This window comes from Pituophis catenifer, unplaced genomic scaffold (genome assembly GCF_029215685.1).
Source record: "Pituophis catenifer annectens isolate HBS135680 unplaced genomic scaffold, rPitCat1.0.hap2 SCAF_1, whole genome shotgun sequence".
NCBI classification, from domain to species: domain Eukaryota; kingdom Metazoa; phylum Chordata; class Lepidosauria; order Squamata; family Colubridae; genus Pituophis; species Pituophis catenifer.
The window spans coordinates 222,489,183-222,517,046 of record NW_027256881.1 but is presented as its reverse complement, the minus strand read 5'-3'; the positions used below and the strand labels follow the sequence as shown (position 1 = coordinate 222,517,046).

The following is a 27,864-nucleotide window of genomic DNA, read 5'->3' as shown; positions in this document are numbered from 1 at the left end:
GGGCGGAGTGGAGATTTTGCAGTATCCTTCCCCCAGGAATGGGGAGGGAATGGGGATTTTGCAGTATCCTTTCCCTGCCATGCCCAAGCCACACCCACCAAGTCATGCCACGTCCACACCACACCCACAGAACCGGTAGTAAAAAATTTTGAATCCCACCACTGCATGGTACCCATCTTCTGGAACATAATCCCTCCAGAGATTCGGCTGCCCCCAGCCTTGCTGGCCTTCTGCAGGGCCCTGAAGACCTGGTTATGTGCTAGATCTTATGCTCCAGGTGTGCAATGGGGCACATTTCCTGGTTTAAGGGCTTTTTAATGATTTGTGTGCCTTATTCCTTGTTTGTTTTGTATTAAAGAGGTGGCTATATAAATAGATTTAATAAATAAATAATAAATGCAGTGTTTACTTCTATTATTGTCACACAAAGCACTCTAAATACTTCAGAAAGTTTCCTCCAGTTCCTGAACAGCACAAAAGGCTCAAAAAAATCCCACTCAAATGAGCCAAGAATTTACGGCATCAAAAACAAATTATGGCAGCTTTGCTCGAGTGTTCTCCCTGTCAGAAATGCACCTATGATTCACACATTTTATATGTGCAACATTTCCGTTGTTTTCACTTTGGTGGTACTTACTGAGAAAATCTACTCGTGTTACGATTTCATCCCGGCAGTGTTTTTGGCAGGTTTGGTTATCAGCCAACCTTCCTGAGTTGAACAGGATACACTCAATGCAGTCCCTGGGAAGGAAGAATCATTGATAAAGATATCTTCAAATCACGTTTAAAACACGATAACGAGGCGCCTTTGAAAAATAAAATCTCTTTAGGTATAGACTACATGTTAGTGCATTCGCAGATTAATTTATCCCTGTGGCTGTTACAACATGCAAAAAGAAGAATGAGCGTCAAATATTCCAACCCAAAATAGGTTTTTATTACAATTGTATCAATATTACAAATTCAGGTGAATATTCCCTTGAGTTCAACACCTAACACAGGGGTCTCCAACTTGGCAATTTTAAGACTTGTGGACTTCAACTCCCAGAATTCCTCAGCCATCCATGCAGGCTGGGGGATTCTGAGGGTTGAAGTCTACATTGAAATTGCCAAGTTTAGGGAGCCCTAATCTAACACATGATGGCTATAAAAGGAGAAATGAATCTTGATATTCTAACTGTAGCTCTGACTCTCTTCTTAAAGCGGCAATGGCCCTGACATAACACAAACTATTGCTCTAGAACAGGGGTGGGCAAATATGGCCCCTTTATGACCTGTGGACTTCAACTCCCAGAATTCCTGAGCCAGCTTGGCTGTCTCAGGAATTCTGGGAGTTGAAGTCCACAGGTTGTAAAAGGGCCACAGTTGCCCACCCCTGCTCTAGAACAGGGGTGGAGAACTATGGTCCTTTTATGACTTGTGGACTTCAACTCCCAGAATTCCTGAGCTACAAAATCAGGAATTTTGGGAGTTGAAATCCACAAGTCATAAAGGGGTCAGAGTTCCCCAGTGTTGCTCTAGAATCTATTCAAATTTGGATTCAGCTTTGTGACAAGACTATGGTTCCACTGAAGGCCCACCAGATTGTAACATTTGTGTTCTTTTGAAGATCTTACATCGAACAAAATAGGCCAGCTGCTATTGTGAGGGTGAAGGACGTTCTTAACATATAATGTGTACCACAATATTATCTCAAACAAAGTTGTTTTGATGTTTTTATTCCTATTTAATCTACATAAATTATGTATCGTTTGACTGCTAAATCTTTCCAGGAAGTGATTTCAGCTTGGTTAACCTCCCTATAAGAATATTCATAAAAAGGATAAAGGCACTTCAAAGAGAAATCATTCAAGAGAGGACTGGCTTTAGGGAACAATTCCTTGGAGTAGTCCCAAACGAGGTTTTTTTTTTTTAAATAATTTGAGGCTGAATAAAATTGGAACTAAGGATAGAAATGCAGGGTGGGGGTTGCATTAAGCAAAAAAGAACATAGTATACTAGTGACTTATCATATCTTCATACATCACTTGGTTTTCTCAGCTGTCCAGGGCTAAACAAACTGGGATTTCTGACAAGCTTCAATGTATGAACACTGTGCTGTTTCCAACTTGGATAAAGGGTCACAGATCTGAAGCAAGGTTAATCAATCAGATTCCATTACGTGTATCTTGAACTATTGGAGCAGAATGAGAGAAGATAAGCAGATGACTAACATATGAGCCCCGGGGAAAGTTCTATTCCATGTTCTATTGTTAAGAGTTTTTTTAATTGAAAAGCCAAACCCTAACTTTCATGCTACGAAGCACTTTAGAAATGATCTCCTTTACACTAACCTCTGTCAAGCTTTAATAATCACATTTTTTTTTTGTGTACTTGCAGAAGTACAGGTAGTCTTCAACGTACGACCACAGTTGAGCCCAACATTTCCGTTGCCAAAGTAAAATATTTGTTAAGTGAGTTTTGGCTCATTTTACGACCCATCCTGCCACAGTTGTTAAGTGAATCGCTGCAGTTGTTGAGTTAGTAACACGGTTGTTAAGTGAATCTGGCTTCCCCATTGACTTTGCTTGTCAGGGGATCACATGACCCCAGGACACTGTAATTGTCATAAATATGAGCCAGGTGCCAAGCGTCTGAATTTTAATCACATGACCATGGGGATGCCGCAATGGTCGTAAGTGTGAAAATGGTCATAAGTCACTTTTTTCAGTGTCTTTGTAACTTTGAACGGTCACTAAATGAATAGTTGTAAATTGAGGATTATTGGTGTTCAGGATTGGAAGGGCAGTAATGCAGCCAAGAAACCAAAAAGAAAACCATGTCATGACGTTGCTCTTTGAGTGATTTTGAATCTCGATATTGGCACATACCTTTTAGTACTGCAGACACCTGGGCAGGTGGGACATTTCTCACAAGTCTCCCCAAAAGCTCCAGGTTCAGTGCACTGGCATTTCCCACAGATGCAGTTGCCTCGCCCACTGCACATTTGGCCATCGTTGGAAAGACACCGGCCTGTGTCTATCGAGCAGTTGCAGTTGTCCCCAATATAGCCATTGTGGCACTTACATTCCCCACAATGGCATTCTCCATGGCCTAAATACAAGTTACACAAAGGAAAAACAATCATTTGTGTTGCCGATGCAATGGGCCCTAGTTCCAGATTCTCTCTTAAAATCTGATTCAGAAACAGAAAGGGACATACAGTATTCAATAATCAACATAACCCCACATCCAATGATCTTGTATTTGTATTTGTTCAAGTTCATTTAATTGTTATGGCATTATTCAGTGGTTTGGGTCACATCTTCTTACTACTTCATCTATACTTTCCTCTAAGATCATTATCTTATGAGATAAAAAAGACATAATATACTTTATAAATTCATGTAGTAGCACTGAGAGCCAGTTTGGTTTAGTAGTTAAGGCACCTGACTAAAAACCAGGAAATTGTCGCATATTAGGCCCAAAGTCAAACCAACTGGTTGACTTTGGACCAGGGGTGGGCAACTGTGGCCATTTTACAACCTGTGGACTTCAACTCCCAGAATTCCTGAGACAGCCAAGTTGGCTCAGGAATTCTGGGAGTTGAAGTCCACAGGTTGTAAAAGGGCCACAGTTGCCCACCCCTGCTTTGGACCCATCTCTTTCTCTTTCTCTCTCTCAGTCCTAGAAGTAAAGAAAAAGCACTTCTCAAAACATTGCTAAGAAAACTGCATAGAGCTATCCAGTTGGTTACTAGGAGACAAGACTGACTCAAAGATACATACAAAAACAAAAAAGGAAAGAAAAATAGTGGTGGCAGCAGAAGACATTAACTGGATTAGAAACAGAGATGACTAAGCACAAAACTGAGCATGAAAACAAACTGAAGTCAACTAAAGAAAAAAAAATACATGGTTGGTATCTACATTTCATGAGAGACAGACCTGTTTCTCCACTATTGCTTCAGGTTGCAAATGGTTAATTATTTTATTAAACCTTTCCCTCAGAAACAAGAGAATAACATGTCCCCAGAAAGATCCAGGTAGAGCATTTTTAAAACATATGTAGTGTCTCCAGTGCTTTAAAAAGCTGATGGTAGCTTTTAGGTTTCCAAACCAAGAAATTACTTGAATAATCAGAATGTGGTTGTAGGATGTAGAAAGAAAGTCTACAGTGCAATGGTCTTCTGTTTCAAATAATACAATTCTATCTAAATCTACCCAGAACTCCCACTGAATTCAGTGTGGATATACTCCAAAATTATGGGCCTTAGAACAGTGGTGTAAAAGAACTTACCCAACATAAACCTTTGGAAAAAGACAATGGGCCAACTAATCATGTTTTCAGCCCTGAGGAAAAGGCTTTTGCAGTTATTTTATCTACCAAATGTATATACAACACCTTTTCTTTCAGGATTGGCGTGTAGACAGAGATATTCCATTTAAGATGGGAGAACATAAATTGCTCAAGGCCGCCCAGTGAATGTTTAGGCCGAGCTGTTTTTAACCAAAGCCTTACTGGTTCAAATCCAAATCTAGTTTCATATGGGTCACTGGAGAAATCTCTTTGGCATCCTAGGCTGGGGTTGATATTAGGGCTGCCTTTTCCAATATTCCAAGGAAAAGCATCTTTTGGTGAAAAAGGGAGACACTTTTACAGATGGTTAACAACATCTTACATGGAAAGCTCATATGGAAAGCTTATGCTCTACTTTTGCAAGAACAAGGAATTATAAAGGAATTAAGTGTAATATCAAAACAGAACATAAAGTTTCTTAGTTGTTCTGGTCTTAACAGAAAAAAAAAATAACCAGATGTTTTCTTTTCAGTTCTGGATTATTTTCTGATGCTGCCAGAGTCTGTTCATAGTCAAAACATATTGATATTTTCATCTCTAGTATCTTTTCGTTGGTTGGAAAGAAATTTTGCTTTCTGCCAAAAAGAACAGAAAGTAAATAGCTACTGCAAAACTTGCAGGATTGCCACTAACAATATTTTGCAACAATTTATCCCCAGAGGAATTACTTCCTAGAGCTTTGTAATACAAGCCATGCGCTGAACGCTGTAGTTTGATATCTAGGGCACTTGGAAGTACTTTAAAATGATGCGGCCAAATAGTTCTTGTCAAACTAATTGATGTGACGGAACATGTTTGCAAAGCAAAGGTCATCAATTCCCTTCCCTTATATTTGCAGAAAAAGCTGCATTCAACTCTAAATGGTAAGTCAGCAAGGTTCCATTTAAAAGGAACCATAGAAAATATAGAGGATGCAATTGAATTAATTTCTTCCTAACCTTTCCCTAAGACATAAAATTTGTTATAAAATACTTACAGTATACTGTACTTTATTATCAAAACAATTTTTATCAGGAGTTTTAAGCCAAAGTGACTCACCCATGAGGTTTTATTGGCTAAACACAAGTCTTGCATTCTGTTTCTCCCACATAACCCTACTGTAGCTATTACCTGCCTTCCTAAGGTTGCACACCAAGCTTGGTCTTTTTGGTGAAGTGGGGCATTGCCAGTTTTGACTCCTGGACAAGTTCCTGCAGTTTTCCTGGCAAGATTTCCAAAGTAATTTGCCCTTGCCTTCTTTGTAGGGCTGAGAGAGTGACTGGCGCAAAGTCACCCAGCTGACTTCATGCCTAAAGTAGGACTAGAACTCACCGTTTCCCACTTTCTAGCCTTGTGCCTTCACCACTAACCCAAACAGGCTCCCTGGCTTTCTTTAATGCAGTCTAATTTCAAAATTTATCCGGGGGGTAGGTGTTTTCCTATTCATTAAATTTATTTATTTGTATCATCACCATCTCACACAAGTGACTGGCAGCTTACAAGGATTTCAGCCCAGTAAAAACAGGTGGGTACAGCAAGAACCTGGAAGCATGCCAGAAGACAATCTGTTGATACTTCCTTCCCAGGACCAGCTACCAGCCTCTCACTTGCCTTAGCGCTATATACAATGGGCACATTTAGCAAGCAGGCCATTTAGACTGCATAGTACATCCCTTGACTTGCCCAAGGAATGCCCATGAGGCACACAAAGGAATTCTTATGTAGAAAGATGAACTTGGAGAATGATGATTTGAGGCATGCTGGCCTCCTATTTGTTTCTATGCTTAGATGAATGTAGAAATTCTTGGAAATGAGGCAATCTCCAGGCAATGAGGGAGGTGTCCAGTTATTGGTGCCCAATGCCATTGAAACTTTACTTTACTTTTACTTTTATTTGATTTGTATACCGCCCTACTCCCGAAGGACTCAGGGCGGTTAACAGCCAACGATAAAATACATACATACAAAATTTAAAAAACAGAAATAAAATCGAATTAAATAGTTTGGCCCAGACAGATTAAAACCCCAATCAATTTAAAACAAATTTAAACTTTGAGGACTAAAAATATTAAAAATTAAAATATTAAAATATTAAAATTGTTTAAAAGAGGGGGAAAATTAGGCCAGGCCCGCCTGGTGAAATAAAAAGGTCTTTAGAGCGTGGAGGAAGGCGCGCAGATCCGGGATCCTCCGTATCTCCGGGGGGATACGGGGGAAACAAGTATATATTAAGCTAGATTTAAAAATACCTCATATCCAAAACAGAAAACAAGGAAAGACATCAGTGTACGCACGTCTCTGGCCATTATCTCACTATAAATATAGCACTACTACAGGTTCTAGGAATTATTGCAAAAATGTTCACATGAGATCATTTTTATCATTCTAGCCACACACATAAGTACTTCCTTTTGAAGCTTAATATTTCAAACCATGTACTTAAACTTTGTGTTAAAAGCTAAACTAATTGCTTTATGGTGAACCACATGCACATGTTCATGCCAATACACATAAACACACAAACATATACAAATATATACACACTAGTGGTGGGTTGCCCCCTGTTCAGACCGGTTCTATAGAATCGGTAGTAAAACCGGCAGGAGGCTCCGCCCACCGACCCCGACATAATCGGGAAGCTTCTGCGCATGCCCCGTTGCGAACTGGGAGAAAAGGTAAGTAGAACCCATCCCGATACACACACAGATATTATACACACACACACACACACATCCATATCTATATCCAACTGGATGAACACTGCAATCTTTAAGAAGTGAAAATCAAAGGGACTCTGATTGTGAAAAGTTGCAGGCTAAAATAAGTAATAGAAAAGAATGAATATTCTGCTGAAAATTGGATTTCCATTTCAGATATAGTTTCTGATCTAAATTGCTTCTTCTCCTTTTTTTGTTGCCTTAACCTAATTTTAGACTGTAAGATATTTCTGTCAGGAACACAGTAAACCGACAAGTAAATGATAGCACCATCCAAGTACATTATAAATAAATAATGACACAAACTAGAATGCTAATAGCTATTTATGATATGGGAGCAACTTTAAAATCTTGAAAGGTGGAAGTCCGTATCTATCTATTAAACTCTCCACTTTAAAAAAAAGATTTGACTTTTGGAGATTGGCATCTACCAGTACTACTATATGATGACTCTATGAAACCAATTCAAAGGTACCACTGGCTACCAGATGCTAGAGAACAACTGTTAGATTTTTACCTGCCTTTTTTATTGTCATAGTAGACACTGTAAAGCATACAATAGGAAACAGATGGCCAATTTAGACAGTCTGTGTGGGACTCATGTCTTATGTCATGTTAATGGTCAACCAAGTAGGTGTATGCTGCTCTTCTTTTCCAGACCAATTATCTGGAAAAGCTACGGAAACTATAGGTCTTCATGAGACTGGCCAAATAGTTAATCTGGGTATGAAAATGAGATTTATATTCCAACATGTCTGGGAAAGTCCACACTGGCAAAAGCTCCTATTATCTTCTGATATGTTACTAATATGAACAACTTTTAGAATTCAAGAAAGGCAGAAATTCCCAAACCTAGGTAATATTGCTTGATATTCTATATGAATCAATAGGCCTTTTGCGTTTATACGATGCTTTCAAGCCCTCAAAATTAAAGTATTTTAGCATTATTCCGTTGGAACAGGATATAAAGCACACTGTAGACTCCCTCCCACCAAATATTAAACGAAGGTATGTTTTCAAAATGAGGATCAGTTACACCAATGTTTCAAAAATTTGGATTTGTCACAACAGCAGCTCCTTTCTACTCTTAATTAAAACAACCCCAACTCCATTTTTTCCCCTCATTACTCTGCAAATATGAAGAAAGGTGCATGGCTTTAAGAGCTAAATTAGCTTTAATTAGCAGTTCTGGGTCATATGTAAGAATGACTTCTTTTTGCCAGCTTCACATAGAAAGCTGGAAAAGACCAGGCTGTTTTAATGAACACCAGAGAAGTGTCATCCTCACACCAAATACAAAACAGTTCTCTCCAAGCACTTATGTGCATGCAGCCCTATTACTAACGATAGCCCAAGCAGTTTCCAAAACTGCTATTTTGGTTTTAGATCACATTTACTAAATAATGCTTGGTGGATATTCCATTCACTTTCCAACATCGTTGCAAAAATACTTCTTCTATTCCAACAAAACATTCGTTATTTCCAGCTGTTCAACTACAAAGAGACAACCTCATCCTCTGCTTAAAACACAAGCATTTGTTTTATTGCATTTTTTTTAAAAAAAATTCAGGTTGTTAAATGTAATACACCCACACAGTATTTCCAGAAGCCCTTTGATAGATGAGCTTTATGCTTTATTGATGGCTGGCAGGTATCAAAGAAATCCCAACAAGCAATTTCTAATTGCTCTGATTTAGAAAAGGCTAAGCAGACAGAGAAATAGGCAATTATTTATATTACAGAATGCAGAATAACAAAGTTGGAAATGACCTTGGAGGTCTTCTAGTTCAAGCCCTTGCTCACGCAGGAGACCCTATACCAGTGTTTCCCAAAGTGTGGTACACGTACCCCCAGGGGTACGGGAAGAGTTTGGTGGGGGTACGCGTTGCACCGGAGTCAGATTAAAATTAACAACCAGGGAACCAAATTATGATGATCTGTCATCTCAACATAAACAATTTCATCCTTCTCATTGAATCAAATAAATGTTCTTTATAATATAACTTTCGTTTATTTTGTGTATGTACCAAAAAAAGAAAAAATAAATATATTTTGATTTTTATTAAAGCATATGTTTTTTATGAGGGGTACTCAGTGTTACGAAAATTATAGAAGGGGTACACATATGTCAAAAGTTTGGGAAACACTGCCCTATACTAATGATGGCGAACCTTTTAGATACCGAGTGCCCAAAATGCGCACGCGCATACCCAAACTGAAAGGTGTGTGTGTGCACGCACGAATGCGTGCATGCACAGGCATGCAGACATGTCCAAATGTGCACATGCACAGACATGTGTGTGCATCTACAAATGTGCGCATGCGTGAACTTGTGTGCATGTGCAGCAGAGACCCAAAGATCACCGGCCAGCGGGAGGCAGAGCATCCCAACGCTGGCAGCGCTGCAAGAGGTAAGATCTTTTTCTTTCATGAGCTTCTGTTTCGTTGTTTGCAGGGAAACAGAAGCTCACAAAAGAAGCGCCATGGAGATCCGGCCTGGGGCGACGGCACGCGTGCCAGCAGAGAGGGCTCTGTGTGCCACCTCTGGCACGTGTGCCATAGGTTCTCCATCCCAGCCCTATACTATTCCCAACAAATGTAAAAAGTTATATTCTTTTGTAACTTTTTGTCATTCGGGCACTGAGGAGCAGCTAATAGGAAGCTGAACATAAGATGGTTGGATGGATCATCTTTCTAATAAGGATGCTGCAAGCACAATTACAAAAAATTGCAGTGTGGAAAAAAGGTGGAGGACACAGAAACAACCAAGCACAAAAAGCTTAGAGATGATTGGAGGTGTGGGGGGGGAAGAGTTTAGAAATCTTAGGGGAAAAGTCTTGCATTTATCGAAATTACACCCTGCCTCTACTAAACTAAATCAGACATCCATATTCTCGGCATTGATGCCAGCAATCTGCTACTGTGAACGCCAGCAAAGAGCAAACAGAAACTGGAAATATATTATCCTGTCTTGTTGTCCTTCAAGAGCCTGGCAGGATATTGTCTTGGCCTCCTGTGCCCCTTTTATGCACTCATGCTTATTAAAATGCACAAAGCACCACAAAAAGGCCCACTCCCTTCATCTCCTCCAACTCTGGCTACGTCCCAACAACGTCAAATGTACAATTCAAATTAAGAGATTTGGCACAGAGCTAAGACAGCAACCTTCATGCTGTGGTTTTCTGCAATTTGTTCACACGGGCACCTACTGTTGGCATCTTAATTTAAATTTTGATTAAATTATCAGATAAAACTTGGCCAAGTAAATATTTTTCTTATATTTTGCACAGAGCAACAACTACAGAAGTATCCCATTCTGTTTATATACTTTAATTACAGATTTAATATTCTCACTTCACTCCATAGACTAGTTTGCTAATTGGGTAAAAGATGCTAATTAGTCATCAAACTATGTAACATGTATCAATGACTGTAAAACATCAACAATACGTAAGTGTTATAAAGTGAACCCTAATATGTATGTACAGTCACTCTTTTATTTAAAAAATTGTGATATGGATAGATAACAAATCATTTGTGATATGATATTAAAAGTATTCTGCAATCTCTATTTCTCCGTTTCTATTTTAGCCTTAATTGCAATACTTCATGATAGAAGTGCTATTGAAGAATTACTTATTATATTCATGTTTAAACATCAGATTATCTGGAGGCATTCCTCTTCTCATTTCACCATGTCAATTGAATTCAACAAGGCGTGCTTCTATCTCAATCCAGCATATAAACCCATCTTTTTCATTCCACTTCATGTCATATTAAAGGATCATTGATCTCAAATATTGCTGTACTTGAGTTAACAACCCATTTAAACTGTTATAAAGGAGCACAAAAGTATCAATGTATTTGCCCTCTTCTTTCATCATCTCTGGAGTGAATTCAAAGGTTCCAGAATAAGCATAAGGGAGAATGATTTTTTTAAAAAAATCATTAACTGGAAAAAGAAACCCACGTTTTTCTCAGTTCCCTCCCTCGCATCAACACCTACACACTCTTCCACTTCATTATTTTCCATCTCCAGCATAAACAATACAATGGAAAAATACAAAAACAGAAACAAAGGGGCCCTTGGTTATATAGGTTTGACCCAGAAGAAATAGTGAAAAGTTTATTCACCCATTTCTTTGTTCAATTATGACTTGCTCACAGAATTATCCATACTTTGCACACATTGTACGATGAGCCTGACTGCACCTTGTCAGAACTGGAACACGTGAGTGTGCCAATACTACTGCATCAGGATTGCAGAAATCCTTATATGCGGAGAAGGCCAAAGAACTGGTGATCATTTATTTATTAAGAGTGTGTGATTTTTTTTTTGTAAAGAAAACAAGCCTGCTGGATCCTCTAGAAGAGACTGCTCCAATCCCCTCAAAGGTTCAGAGCATGGTAGTCATTACATAAACAGATAAAAATGGCCGGTCCTGTGGTAATTTTAAGTATTAAAATCTAGTCTGCTTATGCAAAACAGGGTTGAAAGAGAAGTTGGAACGAGAAGATGGTCATCAGCCCTTGCAAACACCAGGGCCTTAAGAATGTCATTTTCCCATCTCTCACTGGCACATTCTTGGATCAGCCAAGTTGTTTGCACAGGAAGACAGAGTTTAGTACTCCTTGGAGTAACACTGAGACCTATTGCTCAATCAGAGGTGCCAGTAGAAGGCACAGCTAAGAGACTCAGAATATCAGCTTTTGACATTTGGCTAAGTAATGTAGTCCCAGGGAAGAGTCATTTACTTCAAACGTAGTATAACTGCACATGATCCTTACAAAGAGTTTGTAACTGTAACTGTCACTTTGTCTGAAAAATTAAGAGAAAGGATGCTACGATATCTAGCAGAAAATGTCACTTTCTCATACTTACTGCTCTACCACCATCAATATTTCATTTGCTTTTTTCCCCTGTTCCAGGAGAAATCAGAAAAGAGGTTAATGCTGGGAGGGACCAGGTAGCTTTCCAAAGATTACTGGGCTCACCCATCAGCCTGGCTGGTCTAGCCAATGCTCAGGGACAATAGCCAACAAACATCTGGAGGCCATATGTTGCTCAGTTTTCTTCGGAGAGCTGTACAACCTCGGCACAGAGTTCCAAATTCTTATGCCTTGGATTTACCAGTAGAAGTCATACGTTGCCCAAAACAATAAGGAGAAATCAGCCAACAAAGCACAGAGAATCATCCTGGGTTATCTTTCTGCTTAATCTGAATGCTCATCATATATCCCATGTTTCTTAATTTCATAAATTTGCACATGAGAATGGGATTAAGAGTGATGCTGATATTCTTATAAGAAGTCAGCATATCTGTGGGAAGGCAAAAGTGATGGGCGGTAGGAAGTGAAGTGATAAATCTTGGTGAATTTTTGTTGCCTTATATAACTCAAGAATTAATTCAATTGCCTGGCAAGCTGCATGCCGTGCATTAGCTGACTGGATTTAAATAACCCAAAGTAGATGAATAAATTGGAAGCATCACGCAATGAGCTGAGAGAATAACCTTGGAAGACAGGAAGAAGAGCCACAGCTGAGACAACAATATAATAAATAAAATCTGAGTCCAAAAGAGGGAGGGATGGGGTCAAGGAAACAAGTCTCAAAAGAGATCCTCCCTAGTTCCTGCAAAGTAAAGGCAGGGGTGGGGGTTTGCAAGACTTGAAGATTCTATTACTGCAATTTTACAATAAAGGTTGTGTTAGTACTCATGGTTTTGTATCCTGTCTGAACTACCTTGAAAAGTTGACACATCATGAAATGAAGCAGAGGATGCCTCCCTATCTCTCTGCGCTTGCATTGTAATTGCCATCTCCTTCTGGAGCCTCATCAAAGAAATAGCTGCAGGATCAATTGTGTCACTATTTTTCTGGGAAGGAATTTTTTTTTTGTCTTGGAATTGGATCTCAAAGATTTTGATGTTCAAGAGATATATTTCAATGTGCTTAAATAATATTTCTTGTCAGGCACAAAGAATCAGGACCATGCTTAACTTCCAGTTAAGCTGATTTATTGCTCATGTCTATACACAAGAATCTAGTTGAACTGACAGTCAATTAAATTGACTAAATTGGCGCTAGGTAAAAGTTAACAGAATTCAAGAGGGGCTGGATGCGGACCGCTTGTAGGAATGCAATGATTCCAGGCTGATTCCTCTCTTCGCTCTGCCCTCAGGCTCTGCCTCTTCTTCTCCTACATTTCTAGACTGAAGTACTCATCAAGGCAAACAACCTATTTGGGACCAGCCATATTAAAATAAATTAAACAGAACCGTGACCACCCAAAGATTTGAAGGGAAAATGTCCAGTTGACTATCTTTTGGGGAAATTGGATTTTAAAAACAAATAAGCAAAGCCTGATGCAAATTTAACATGTCCATTTTGTTTTTTATTTTTTTTAAAAAAGTTCTGCCCTAACAGGGCTGCTGCATTTCCTCATTTGCTTCCAAACATTGAAGATTAAATCTAGGGAAATTCCAAGGGTTGCCAAAAATGATCTGGCTATGTATGTGCTGCCATTCCTGCATCCTATTATCATTTTCACAGATGGCTTTCTAATTATCCACAGATAAAGAGTTTGGGAGTTGATACACACAAGACCAGTCATTTAAAAGATTCTGTATATATATATACAACTCATGCGTGATGTTGACAGATTCATCCAGATGCTAGACAGTTGCTTCCCCTTTGTAAATGAGCCCTTTGTTTCCTGGATGCTGCTTTGGTACCTTTTTCTTTTTTTAAAAAAAATATCTTTCAAAGATTTAATTCTTCCTGCTATATTCACGCTAGCTTCAGTTAGATCCCTTCCCACACAACAAATGGGGAAATACTTCTCTGCTATTTTTATCACTCTTTACAAACAGACCTACGATGAAGAGTAAACATTATTGTATTAGCTTAGAAAGCATCCAGCATATTTTAACACATTTTTTTAAACAGTGAATTTAAAGTAAAGGTTTCTGAAAAGTTATGGTAATACTACAGAAAATGTTAATTTGGTGATTTTTTTATTTTATTCTACAGCAAAACAGAATAAATCTATTGAGAGCCCTTTGGCCAGTGAAACTTGTGTAAAATGCAGTATTAATTAGGAAAAGATTTATCAGCTTCAACCATGACAATATAAAAACATGCCTTAAATTTATAGGTATACAAGGGTCAAAGCTCTTTATTATATATGCCAGTTTGATAGATATGGAAATGAGATACAAGCTGCATTTTCTGTTTGATATAAATATTGTGTTTGTTTTGAGGGAAAATGTTCCCAAGTTTCCATAGAGTGGAAAATTCTGAATTTTACATAGCCCAGATCTGATGAAATCAGACATGCCCTCAGTGTTACTGGAGCTTCATGGGCATGATATCCATCAACATGATGTCTTGCTGGGCAGGAAAATATGAGAAGGGAGAAAGCTACACTACTTTAATTTTTTTTTTATTAAGCATGAGGGGAGGGGGCAGGGAAGATATGCAAAAGAAAAGAGACAAGGGGAAAAAAAGAAAGAAAAATAAAACTTGAAGTCAAGAGACTGGGAATTTATCAGCATCATAGAATTAGGTTGGGTTTTTTTCAGTGTTTTATTAATTGGCTTTAAAGAGAGCTTTAACAGGCTGCTTTAGGGCAGAGATAACTCCAGACAGAACTCTGCTCTTCATCCTGAGGAAGACAGGGAGATATGGGAGTGAGCAACCTGGAATGAGCAAGAGAGATTTGCTGGATTGGGATGCTAACGAATTGTTTGCAAGAACCAAAGAGCCAAATCACACTGACAATCTCAAGACACACTCACACACACCCACACACCCACACACCCACACACACACACACACAGAGAGAGAGAGAGAGAGAGAGAGAGAGAGAGAGAGAGAGAGAGAGAGAGAGAGAGAGGGAGAGAGAACATTCTAAAAAAAGCCATAACCCAACAATATTGAGATTCCAAGCATGGTAGTATCCCTTCAATCTAATGCATACAATAAAAGCCTTCTTGCTATAAGTAAAAACCAAAAAGAGGACGCCACTTCCTGCTGTTTATGTCAATGCTCATTATAACTGAGAGGTCTAAACCTTCTCATATTTCATGATGTTAACCCCCTTCACAATATGAATAGGAACACACCATGCCTAACCCTTTTTCAGGACCCCTGAAGTGGAATTATGTTAAAACAGACTAACACTACTCACTTTTGCTCACAGTTTTTAAATAGGTCCACAGAAAGCATCGTTTGCCAGAAGTGTCATGAGTTAGAAATATCCCCAAACATAAGAGAGAATTGGTAATATCTAGATACGTTAGCAATATAGATCTTTACGAAGAGATTATTTTTCTAAGAAGCCAATAAAAATAGTTAGATATTTCCCCCTATTCTTATAGCATCGCTGGAAAACTTGAGATGAAGCAGTTCATAGATCAAGACAGGGACTTAAAACCACTACCTGGTTTCCTTGATTCAGAAATGGACCTATGCAAGAACAAATTTACCGAGAATTATTATCAAACCACAGAATCAATTCAGCAGGTAATTTAACTGATTTATATAAAACTCCCTTTTTACAACTCTGTAGTCCCTATTTGGGGTAGGATCAGGGTAACTGAATGGAGCTGAGTATATACTGGGCAGATGTCCTTCCTGATGGCTACATGGAGTTCACAGCAGATATTTTCTCTTTGCATCCTAGGAGACAAACATCTGCCACTACTTAGGATTGAACTCACAACCTTCTGAGTGAGAAGCGAGTATCTTCACCACTAGGCCACCACAACACTCAATTTAACTGATTTCTATAGTTGAACAAAATGTTCAGAATTGGAATTTTTAATTAAGTGCCACTGAGTCAGACACATTTCCTGATGGCTGAATGGACAAATAGAGGTGCTTGTCTTTGATTCCATTCAACCAATTTATCCATTATCTTCCTTTCCTACTTGTCATTTGTAATAGTCTATCATCCACTGGCATTGCATACCCAAAGTATGGCAGTTTCTGCTTGCTCACCATCCCCTTCAAGATAGGAGTCAGTGCTTATTTGGTCCATGATTATTGGGTTCCTCTTGCAATCTACAGCATTCTTTGTAACCAACTCCAGATCTATACTTTGAAGGCACCTTCTCAGTCTTTCTCAGTGTCCAGGATTCCCAACCATACATTATGACAAAAAAAAAGTACTCTAATTTAATCACTCTAATCTTCGCTGTCATTGAAATATATTGCATGATGGTGCCTAAATCTATCATTGCCTTTCTTCCTACAATGAATCTCGTTGTAACTAATATCTTCTTTAGTTCTTTTCTACTCATTTTGAATTTAAGAAAACAAAGTTTACCACTTTGTATTCTTCATTATTAACCACAGGACAACAAGGATATTACCTTTAACCTTGTTAATATTTAATATTTACATGGATTTTTCATTTTCTATTTTACTTTCTGAATGTGCTCTTGTAGGTTTCTTTACTACAGACTGGCTATGATGCTGGCTATGTGTGTCCAACTGTTGTTACTTCAGCATCATATTTTGATTCCATCTATCATCACTTCCAATTCTGCTGTTGTTATATTTGTTGTCCAGGAGGAAAACATGCACCCTTATTTCACTCCTTTTCCTATTCTGAATCATTCTGGATCAATTCGATTTTCATTGTAGATTCTTGTTCATTGTGCTGGTTCTTCCAAACATGAATCAGGTATTTTTGTGTGCTTATGAACTTTTAATATATTCCACATTCCAAGATAATCAATATGATCAAAGGCCACAATGCAGTATAAATAATAATAATAAAGCAAAGCTAACCCTCCTGTTTACATTTTCCATAGCTATCTGGTTTTGTGTTTAGCTGGGGCTATGGGGTGGAAGGGGGGAGAGAGAAAGAGAGAGAAAGAGGGAGGGGGGGAGGGAGGGAGAAATGATTGAAGTAGGATGGTAGATTGCACATTCCCTGACATCTCTACAGACTGATTTTTTTTCAGTCTCTAGACTGTACTGTTTTGTTCACTATGTGTTGACACTTTATCTTATCTCCAGCAACTTTATACAGTTTAAGGTTTACTTCATTTTTACCTGATGCTTTCCTATCTGATAGCTGGTTTATTGCTGTCATACCTCATCTTTTGTGTTTATTACGTCTCTTCTGGGATTATTCCTGAGTATTCCAAGCTTCAGAGCCATCTTGGTGTAGTTAGTTAAGTATCTGGTTAGAAAGCAGGTGAGTGTGAGTTCTAGTCCCACCTTAGACACGAAGCCAGGAAGGTAACCTTGGGCCAGACACTCTTTCTCAGCCCTAGGAAGGAGGCAAGCCAAACCACTTCTGGAAAACATTGCCAAGAAAACTGCAGTGACTTGCCCAGGCAATCTCCAAATTGGACATGATTGAATGGCCAAAAACAAAATCCAAGTTTAACTGTAATTTTTTTTCCCCTGTGGTTTCTTTGAACTTCTTAAAAAGGTCTCTCATTTTCATTGTCTTGTTATTTTCCTCTGTGGATCTTCTTGATTAAGCCGTCTTTCCTATTGCCCTCTTGTTTCAAATTAAAAACTGGTGTTCATCGTGCATTTTTTGTTGCACAGTGCTTTCATTTTCTGCCTTTATTTATGGTATTATTTTCTGCAAACCACTGGATCTTCTCCTTTATGAAATTATGAGACTATTCTTTCTTGCTCACTTTTCAAAATATCCCTAATCTCTTCTCACAATTTCTCAGGTTCTCTTCTGCGTAATTTAATTCATTCCTTATAAAGGCGTATACTTTGACTCTAAGTTTTCCAGGTCAATTCTTGCTGACACAGGTACTTTTTAATTTACTAAATTTAATCTGTGTATTTCGTACCTGTAATTTGTGGTCTGTTATATGGGTAAGATTAATTTATGTTGACATAATACCTACAGAATTCCATGCAGTATAAGATATGGGTAAAATTTGCTAACAGTGGATATTATTATTATTATTATTATTATTATTATTATTATTATTATTATTATTATTATTATTATTTACATCATTCATTAAACATGAAACTCAGTCAACTGAATATTCAAAAATGCATCACAAATACCATTGACTGGTGCTAATGGTTGATATGGGTTGCTGCCAGCATCCTAGATATCAACCAAGTACCTTCTTAAGATGTACAATGTTCCAAGTAGTGCAGTTTTTTTGCAGTTCCACTGGTGTTATTGCAGGAAGCTGCAATTTGTTGATGTATCTTATAACATTTTTGGACATAGTACCAAGTGCCCTGATGACAATGGGTGTCACTGTTACATGTTTCATCCATAATCGCGTAGTTTCGATGGCTAGGTCGCGATATTTCGTTTTTTCCAGTTCTTTTTCTTCGACTCTGGCATCTTCTGGTACCACGATGTCAATAAATTGTACGATTCGGTTTTCGACAACTGTAATATCTGGTGTGTTGTGTTCCAAGTGACGATCCATCTGTATTCGAAAGATCCCACAAGATCTTCACCTTCTCATTTTCTATATCTTTTTCCACTTTATGTTCCCATGACTTTTTGGATATCATCATCATCATCATCATCATCATCATCATCATCATCATCATCATCTTCTTCTTCATCTTGTAATGGCACTGGTAGTAGAGTTCTATAGCATCCAGTACTCCCTTCAAATGCTAAATTTGGCAATGCGTAAAATGGTTCAACTTCTCCCGTTTTTGTTGCTCCACTAATGATCTTCACTTTTTCTACTGAGTCTATGAATATTCTTACTTTATTCGCATGACTGAATATGCCATGTGTTAGAGGATTTATTCTACCCATGTAGACTGGTTTCTTCTATAAACCACAAGATCTCATGTTGTCTTGCATGGCATTTGAAGTTCCACTGAATCACTCTGGGAATGTTTCCAGATAGCCAAGTCATCAAACTATAAAACATATTTTCCCCCAAAGCAAAAAACAAAAATAACAAAAAAGCCACCCTTAAACAATACTGTACAATTTACAGTCCAAACCTCCTGACAAGAAGCTTCTACCATCGAGTACTGAGGGGAACTTCTTTATTGTTTTATTATTAATATTATTTTGTGCAGAACAATACACTCATGACCACGTTCTCTTCATTGTGTCTAATTATTCTACTGCTTCACTGTCACTGATTGCTTTTACAAACCATCTGCATTTTCCTCATGGAATTCTTGTTTTCCTGTGTTTGGACGCCATCAAATGTAATCAGAGCCAGATTTGATGCTTCTAAAACTAAGTGGATTTGATCAGCTTCATCTGCATCATTTGTAAAAAATAAAATAAATAAAAGGAGAAACATAGCAAAAGGAAGGATTCCCAACCTGTAGCTCTCTAGATGTCCTAAGATGGCTGGGTATGGTGAAACCTTCTTATCCAACTACTTTGGAGAAGCTTAGTTGAAGAAGTTGGCTTTAAATGACAGTCTAATAAGTGCAGAACTGTTGTTTCATTCCTTTCCCTACTTTGACAATTTATTTCTCCTATTCCCCATTCTAGTTTAAAGTATGCTATATTATTTCCATGTTTATTTGAGAATAGAGGGTGGTGAGAGCAAGCCAAGCTTTCAAGGAATGAAACAAAGCAACAAAGCAACAAATGGTGATCCTTCCTATCAAACAAGGCTTTGGTGACTTAGGAGCATCTATTCATGTACAGTCTATCTCATATTCAACAGGTCACTTTTTAGGTCACTCTGGGGTTTGCCAGAGATATGTGATACGAATAAGTGTTTCTTATGCTAGGGTTGCTGGAACTGAAACAAGTTCTTTCTTTTCTACCTGTTAGGAAGAGGCTCACCACATAATTATTTATGAAGCCTTTAAAGCAGAGGTGTCCATGTCCAATTTTGGCAACTATAAGACTTGTGGACCAGGGGTGGGTTCTACTTACCTTTACTACCGGTTCACAACGGGAGCGCGCGCGCGGATCACCCATCATGACGTCGTGGCGGGTGGGCAGAGCCGCCCATCGTTTTTACTACTGATTCTATAAAACCGGACTGAACCAGGGGCAACCCACCACTGTTGTGGACGTTAACTCCCAGAATTCCCCAGCAAGCTACAGTATGTCTTAAAGCTGCCAATATTGGACACACATGCTTTAAGGGCTACTGTTTGAACTTTTCTGTTCTATGTCTCTCTCCTTCTTTCCCAAGCAGGAATTCTTGAAAATACATCTAAGCTCTCACTATAAACAAAGGTTATCGTTCCATATGGCCTTCTGAATGAGGGCGGAAGGGGGGGGGGAAAGCTGAGTCATCGAGGAATGATTTTGCATTTCCTCTCAGTTTTCTCTGCAGCCATTGCTGTAATTTTCAAATCTTTTTTTTTCTTCATTTAAACTTTGAACAGTGTCTTTACAGGAATCATGTGTGTCCAACATGACTCAGTCTCAGCTGATGATATAAATCTATTTTTGTATAGTTCATAAAAACTGTGTATAAGTCCCCTTTCCTGTATGATAGTTTGTTCTCTGACCTTAATAGTCAGCAAGATTGAATAAAGTCCAAACAGCCTTGCAGACAAGGAGGAATCAGGCCACTATATCTTAGTGGAATTCATAGAAGCCCTTCCAAATCTGTCCCTTTTCATATCCATCATTTCTGGGAATTTTCATGTCCTAGAACTGTAGACACAACATCCTCTGCGCAATATTTCCATGAGTTTCACACAAACAAGGGTCATTGCCAAAGGAAAGCAAACTCATAAAATCTGCAGCTTGCATTCTCTTCTTGCATATAAAGCCAATCTAAGACTATAACCTCAGGCAAGCAAAACAATTGTATACAGCATTCTCCCTCATATTATTTTGGGGGTTCCTCTTTCACTTTCATTTATCTTAATCTTATTACCTACTAGGTATTAATTATTACTATTATTTAGGAGGAGCCTTGGTGGCGCAGCAGACTAAAGTGCTGTTAAGTAGCACCAGCCTGCCTGCAATTACTGCAAGTTCAAATCTCACCAGGCTCAAGGTTGACTCAGCCTTCCGTCCTTTCAAGGTAGGTAAAATGAGGACCCAGATTGTGGAGGCAATAAACTGACTTTGTATAAAAAGAACACCGCTTGGGGGGGCCGAAAGCCCTACTAAGCAGGTATATACAAAAGTATGAAGGCTATTGCTTAATGCATTGTAAGCCGCCCTGAGTCTCCGGAGAAGGGCAGCATATAAATTGAACCAATAAATAAATAAATAAATAAATAAATAAATTACCAGGGAAGAAAAAAAACATCGAATTTCTCCTTGATTAATGATAATTTTCTCTCTAGCTGGAAAATATTACATGTATTTGATGTAGTGAACATTAAATTTAAGTGTGATTCCACTTGATGACAATATACTGTATGTACCAATGTAGTAATGTAAAATTGTGGCAAATTATAACTTTAGGAAACAATCCCCCGTTGTGTGGCTCCCAAATGAATATATATTTAATATAGCTATTAAGAGAAAGGATAAGAGAAATGTAAAGTCTTAATTTTTTACTCTTATGGCAAACTAGCAACTTTGATAAGATTCATTGAGTTGATTCAATAAATCAACTAAATTAGCACAATGAATTTTAGGGGGGAGGGGGGCTGTCCTTGAAGACCATTCAGAAATGGTCCAAAATGCAATGGCTCAAGAAGTAAGGGAATCACCTTGATTTGTAACACCTCCACTGAGAGAAGGAGGCTTCCAATACAATTCAAGGTGATCTTATAAGATCTTTTATAGCTTAGGATCCAGGAATCTTTGAGACTGCCATGCCCATTTGGTAAGATCTGGTCGGGAAGGCTTGTTGTGGGTCCCAACCCATAGGGAATGGTACCATTATGGACTTTGAGGATTACTCTTCCCTATAGCTGACTCCCATACTCTATAACAGCCTACTTACTCCTGGAGGGGTATCTCTATCCCTTTCTAGTGTCTTCCTAGAGGGGCTTTGGAAAGGACTTGTACAGCTGGATTGCACTGGATGACACATCTCCAAGTGATTGCTAATAATTGTGTGTGATTACTATGATTGTAATCAAGGTGTTTTTATGGTATCTATTTTAGTCCTGTTGCTATGCCATGCCATGTTACGCTACACTATGAAGTATAGGATGCTCAAAGTCATTTTGAATTGCAGCAGCATTAGCAAGCAAGCAAGCAAGCAAATAAAAACAATAACTTAGGTACGTCCCCCCCTCCGCTTACCCAAATGAACTCTGAGACAATCTAACACATACCTGAGCAAAGAATGCCTTTATATCTTGGACAGGAGAAGTCATCACACTCACAAAAGAGCCCATAGATCCTGCCAAATTCACTTCTGTAACACACACAGCGATGACAGGAGCACTCCCCACGGCCACTGCAGATACGTTTCCCTTCAGCTTCTCGGCACATGTTGTGGTACGTGGCCCCACTCTCTCCTTCCTCGCATTCACACTTGGCTCCTACATGGCCTGGGTTACAGTCACATAATCCGCACACGTGGGTGCCATTTCCACTACATTTACTGCTGTTGTGCTCTATCTGTTTGCTACATCCACATGTGCAGTTGTAAGAAACGGTCACCTCTACAGTGTCCCGAAACCAATCTGGTTTGATAGTGAAGGTGTGTGAGATGCTCTCAGCTGGGCATGTCCGAGCCTCTACTGATATCTCAAAGGAAACCTAAATAGGAATAGTAAGAAGTAAGAGTGAAAAGGCATCAGAAACCTGAAAAGTTACTTATGTGTAGATAATATCAAAGGTATTATTAGCATAATTGTAAGCACCCATAATTCTGGTTAACAGTGCAAGGTATACACTATATCTATATATCTATTTATACACTATATCTATATAGATCTACTGTATCTATACACACACATACACACACACACACACACACACACACACACACATGAATATAGAAGTCTGCATGCTAAGGGATGTGTTGAACTTAAACATGTATTTTTTTAAATGTCCATATTCTGTAAAGAGTTATTTAGAATGTTTTCTTCAAAACAAAAACTAATTCACGATCCTATATTTTCAGTGCCATTCCACTGTCAATAAATCCAAATCAGTGAATTTATTTCTGCATAGATATGTATGGGACTGGGATGACATTAAAGGAAATGCCTCAGACTTTTAGAATATTTTATTAACTGAGATAGAAGGAAAATACATATGGTCTTTTATAAGTGAGTAGCTGCTTAGTTTTGTAATTGTTAAATGGATTATTCTACTAACAGTATTTAGCTCAATACTATTTAGAGAAGTAAAGACCCCTGGCTTAAACTACAAATAAGTGCTGCCTTTTCATTTTTTTTCTACATGAATACAAATTTGCAAGCTGCCTGGAGAATGCAGAACTGTTGCTAAAAAAAAATAAATAAGTGAGAAGCTTGGTTTAAAAAAACCCACCATTTACTGCTATAACCTGTCCTTGTCCAATAGAATGAAAAAACAGGTTCTAGCAATTGAAAAGAAAGTACTGTATGCATGTTGGGATAAGCATTGCCCCAAGTTTATTCAAAAGCCTGTTTCTGGGCCTTTCTCAAAATGGGCTTTGTTTGAAAAAGATGGGGGCAGGGGAGATCTCATTGTTCTTTTGGAGCCCTTGTGATTCTGTGCTTTTCTGGACTGCAGCCTGCTCTATTTCCCCATGCCAAATGGCAACATACAGATGGCACTTGCAGCACATTCTGCTACAAATAATACCAACCATGCCATTCCCTGATTTAGAAAAAGAGCACAGAATCAGCCCCCATAACTAGAGAGTAGAGAAGATTCCTCCTATTTGCAATACTACCACAATGCTAAACAATGTGGCCCAGGCTGGCTTGAACCAGTAACCCCCACCTTCAATTCCTTGAGATCTTGAGACAACCTTAGAAGACATTAGGGGAATAATTTCCCCATCGAACAGAGAAAAAAAAATATGTATCAAAAAGTCACAGAGAAAAAGACCATCAAAAAAATTACAATTGACACGAGATTCCTCACCACCACTACCACTGAATTATTGTAAAATAACGTTACAATGGCCAGCTTCTTCTTTAAAGGAAAGATCACTGAAAATACCCAATCTTTCCCAAAGTGACAAATGGAGGTACAGCAAACTCACCGTGTCTCCTATCTGAAGATCTCCACACTTCCTGACTCCTGGATATGATGAACCATCTTGACATGTGGCTGTGAAAGCCAGGTTAATGTCATCCGGACTATCCCAGACAGTTAACTCTACTTTTGATCTAATACTCTAGAAAAGAAAGATTAATTAATTGAGCTGATTTTTAAAGCACACCTGTCATTTTGTGAACATCAAACTGTTTGGATTTCTAGTACTTATTCGTGATTAAGTAAAAGTGTATAAACATTGTAACTTAACAAAGAAGCTTTTCTCTTTTTCTAATTAAAGCAGATGAGCTGTTTTCTGAGGATTTATTTTGGGAAGAGAATATAGTTTCCAACTATTCAGAAGCTTCCTCAGTATGAAAATATTAACCATTGTTTTTCTTCATGAAGGCACCATATCAGGAAAGTTGCAATGTTTAACATAATTTTCATAAAATTTAGAGCATACAAGTTCTATTTTCAATATTATGCAGCTATGAAGTATCTCCTCCACATAACTTCTACACAAGCTTAATCAAAATAAATTGAATACATCTACTTTTATTATTTATTTATTTATTTTAAATTTGTATACCGCCCTTCTCCCTGAGGACTCAGGGCGGTGAACAGCCAAGTAAAAACATAAACTACAAACATTAAAAATACAATTAAAAAGATATATATAAATTTGGCCCCATGATTAAAAACAATAACAGACAATTAAAAACATTTTTAAAAGTGTTAGGCCAGCCCGGCTTGTTGGGAAAAGAAGGTTTTAAGGGCACGGCGGAAGGCACCGAGGTCTTGGATTCTCCTTATCTCTGGGGGCAGCTGATTCCAGAGGGTAGGTACCCCCACAGAGAAGGCCCTCCTCCTGGGGGTCACCAGCCTACATTGTTTGGCTGATGGCACCCCGAGGAGGCCCTCTCTGTGGGAGCGCACAGGTCGATGGGAGGCCGTCGGTAGCAGCAGGCGGTCTCGAAGATACTATGATAAAGATCTGCTAAAATTGTCTGTTCTTGCAGACTAAAGAATCTCAGAGAATCCTCCATTATTCTGGGGGACTGTCTAAGCAGGGATGTCAAATTGGCAGCCCACAGGCCAGATGTGTCACACGCAAGCCATGCCCACCCCAGCTCCGCAAATGGGAAAAATGTTGTGAAATGTCACGGCAATGAGACATGGCGAGTTTGACACCCATGGTCTACAGTATCAAATAAAGCTGTGAATGCTGTCAGAACCCTGCTTGTTCTGTAGACTGTAAAGATATGATCCAGATGATAGACCCAATTGTTTATATAAATTATATTCAATCACACAGAATCCAGATATCTGAGATGCTTGGCTCAAGAAAATGCTAGAGAAAATGGCTAGATTAATGCTGGAAAACAAGAAGAACTCAAACATAGATACAGTGGTTTATTCCATGACAATGAAGAAACAGTTCCTCTCTGCTGTCATTTCATCAGTATATCTTTCAATGTAATTTCAAGCAATTAAAATTCTAAGGGCAAATTGCTTGCAGCCAAATCAACTTGGTCTCTGCATTTTAAGTGATTTGGAAGTGCAGCTCATTGTCCTGTTTTTATAGTCAATTGGAAAATAGGGACAAATTATTTGGAAAGGTGAAGCCAACTATTTGGCTAATAAAAGCTGCCAGAATGATATTGGCTAATTAATATAAATTAATAAATTAATTCTTATTAATGGTAGGGCCATATGTTTGTGGTTTACAGGAAACGATTAAAGGGGAAATGTAATAAACCAATCAATTAATTTATTCTCTCTCCCTCTTTGCCAGTGCTCCTTTCCTGAATAAAGTCCCAAAATGCACATCAGCAAATCAATTCAAGGTTTCTTGCATAATGTAGTTATTTGAATCTACTATGTATAGACATGGCTCTGTAGCAGAAATCATTGAAGGCATCTTGATAGAAGCTGGGAAGTATGATCCAATTTTTTTTTTCTGGACTCTCTTGTAACCTTTCATAGCATTACCGATGTATCAGGTGCAAGCAAGCAACCAGATTCACACATGAAAGGTTCAAGTTGACTACTGTATTGTACCTACAGTATAAAAATCACCTCAGACTGCTTGCCTTCTATTAGGAAGAGATAAAGTTCCAGGAGGAATGGCTGCCAGGCATTCATTTGTGTGTTTGTTTCCCATTTCTGAATTGCCCATCTCCCTTAATGAGGACTCTGAGCGATGTACAATAAAGTATGACTAAAGCACCTATGCAAGGATTCAAGGCTAGTTCCCTGCTTGACCCCTCTTCCCTGCCTGGCTTGGAGCTTCCCAACACCACGGAATTATTCTGGGACATTAGCCATTTAGATCTGGGAACCATATTCTAATTCTATTGGACTGAAAATGTTACTTTCTTTATTGGTCATTATCTATAATACATATGTTGATCTTATTGCTGTTACTGCTGTTACTCTATCAAGATGAGATAACTTTCACTTCCCAAGCCATAACAGCTGCAGAGCTTTAGATGTTAACTGTATGAAAACTCAGTACTGCTATTCTGGCATTCATGAATGGAAAGGAAGTAATAAACTTTCTGGCATAACACTTATCTGTCTTAAAACAATATAGAGAAAGCATTCCAAAACAGAACAAGCAATGAGCAGGCAGTAAAAATTCAAACCTCACTATGCAATTACCACTGCTACTGTAGTAGGTTATTCCAATATATATTCAGCACTCCCTAATGTCATAAAATGGTACCCCTATCATCAATTTTTTTAAAAAAATATTCAAAGCATCATGACTGTGATAAACACAATTAATGGAACAGGTACAAGCTATTACCACCACAAAAGGAATAGTGTTATTTGTCATCACTGTTTTCTGATTTTAGTCCTTCCAAAGTAAACTATTCAAATAGTTGATTTAGCAGCACCACACAATGTTAAGAACACACAAGGTTTGAGAAGGCCCAACCTTAACTATCTCTTAAACAAATGAAAGGCTGGACGAAATCATAAAAACTTTGAATTATCGAATGAACTGGGAATTGTTTTGTTGAACAGCAAAGAGATACACTAATATTTTCTTAGGAAAACTGAATGGGGGGCACAGCCAAGAATGAGCAACTCCAAGTTAATGAAGAATGTGTGAAGTATGAAGAAACAAATGGTCTGTTTAGAGGAATTGCATACAAAATAGAGAGAATCAGTAGTAGTAGGAATTATAAGTGGTTTGTTTTTTTTCATAGTCTCTTGTTGTCTAGAGACTGTCGATGTCTCTTACCATCTGGATGACATTCTCAAATTCTTTAGTCTTTCTTCATTATTAGAACCTAGCTGCTAATTCAAAAAATTGTCATAATAACATTTTCAGATTAATTTCTACCTGGTTGAAAACTGCTGTTTGTGGTTATGATTGGCACCCAAACCAGTTTATGCCAAATTGGACTTTTACAATAAATATAATTAAACTAATCAAGGTAGAATTGTGGGAACCTTCCAGTAATTATTGCATACACATATACTTAAAGGAAGGCAAACACAGAGATAACCTGGTTGGTATCTCTTAACAAGTTGAGAATTTAAAAACCCAGTCTGGTGCCAACTACAGCCTCACAGTATGTTGTTATGTAGCATGGAAGTTTACTAAAAGCATAGATTGCTTTGTGATGTATATGTGGTCATTAGATTACAGACTTTGAATCAGGGTGGATAAAAATCAATGATTTTTTTAAAAAATCAAAAAAATTGGATTTTTTTGATTTAAATCGGATTTTTTTTTATTTAAATCGG

The 27,864-nt window shown here is 38.2% G+C and overlaps 1 protein-coding gene across 1 annotated transcript in view; it reads right to left on the bottom strand.

Annotated features, from left to right (window-relative positions):
* The window catches only part of ITGB5 (integrin subunit beta 5), a 65,534-nt gene that overhangs the window by 17,385 nt on the left and 20,285 nt on the right, over positions 1-27,864 (bottom strand). The window contains exons 7-10 of the mRNA XM_070957077.1: positions 24,107-24,241; positions 22,236-22,665; positions 2,871-3,093; positions 638-741 (exon numbers count right to left, since the gene is read on the bottom strand). Coding sequence (XP_070813178.1) covers positions 638-741; positions 2,871-3,093; positions 22,236-22,665; positions 24,107-24,241 — 892 coding nt within the window. The remainder of the gene's footprint in view (positions 1-637; positions 742-2,870; positions 3,094-22,235; positions 22,666-24,106; positions 24,242-27,864) is intronic.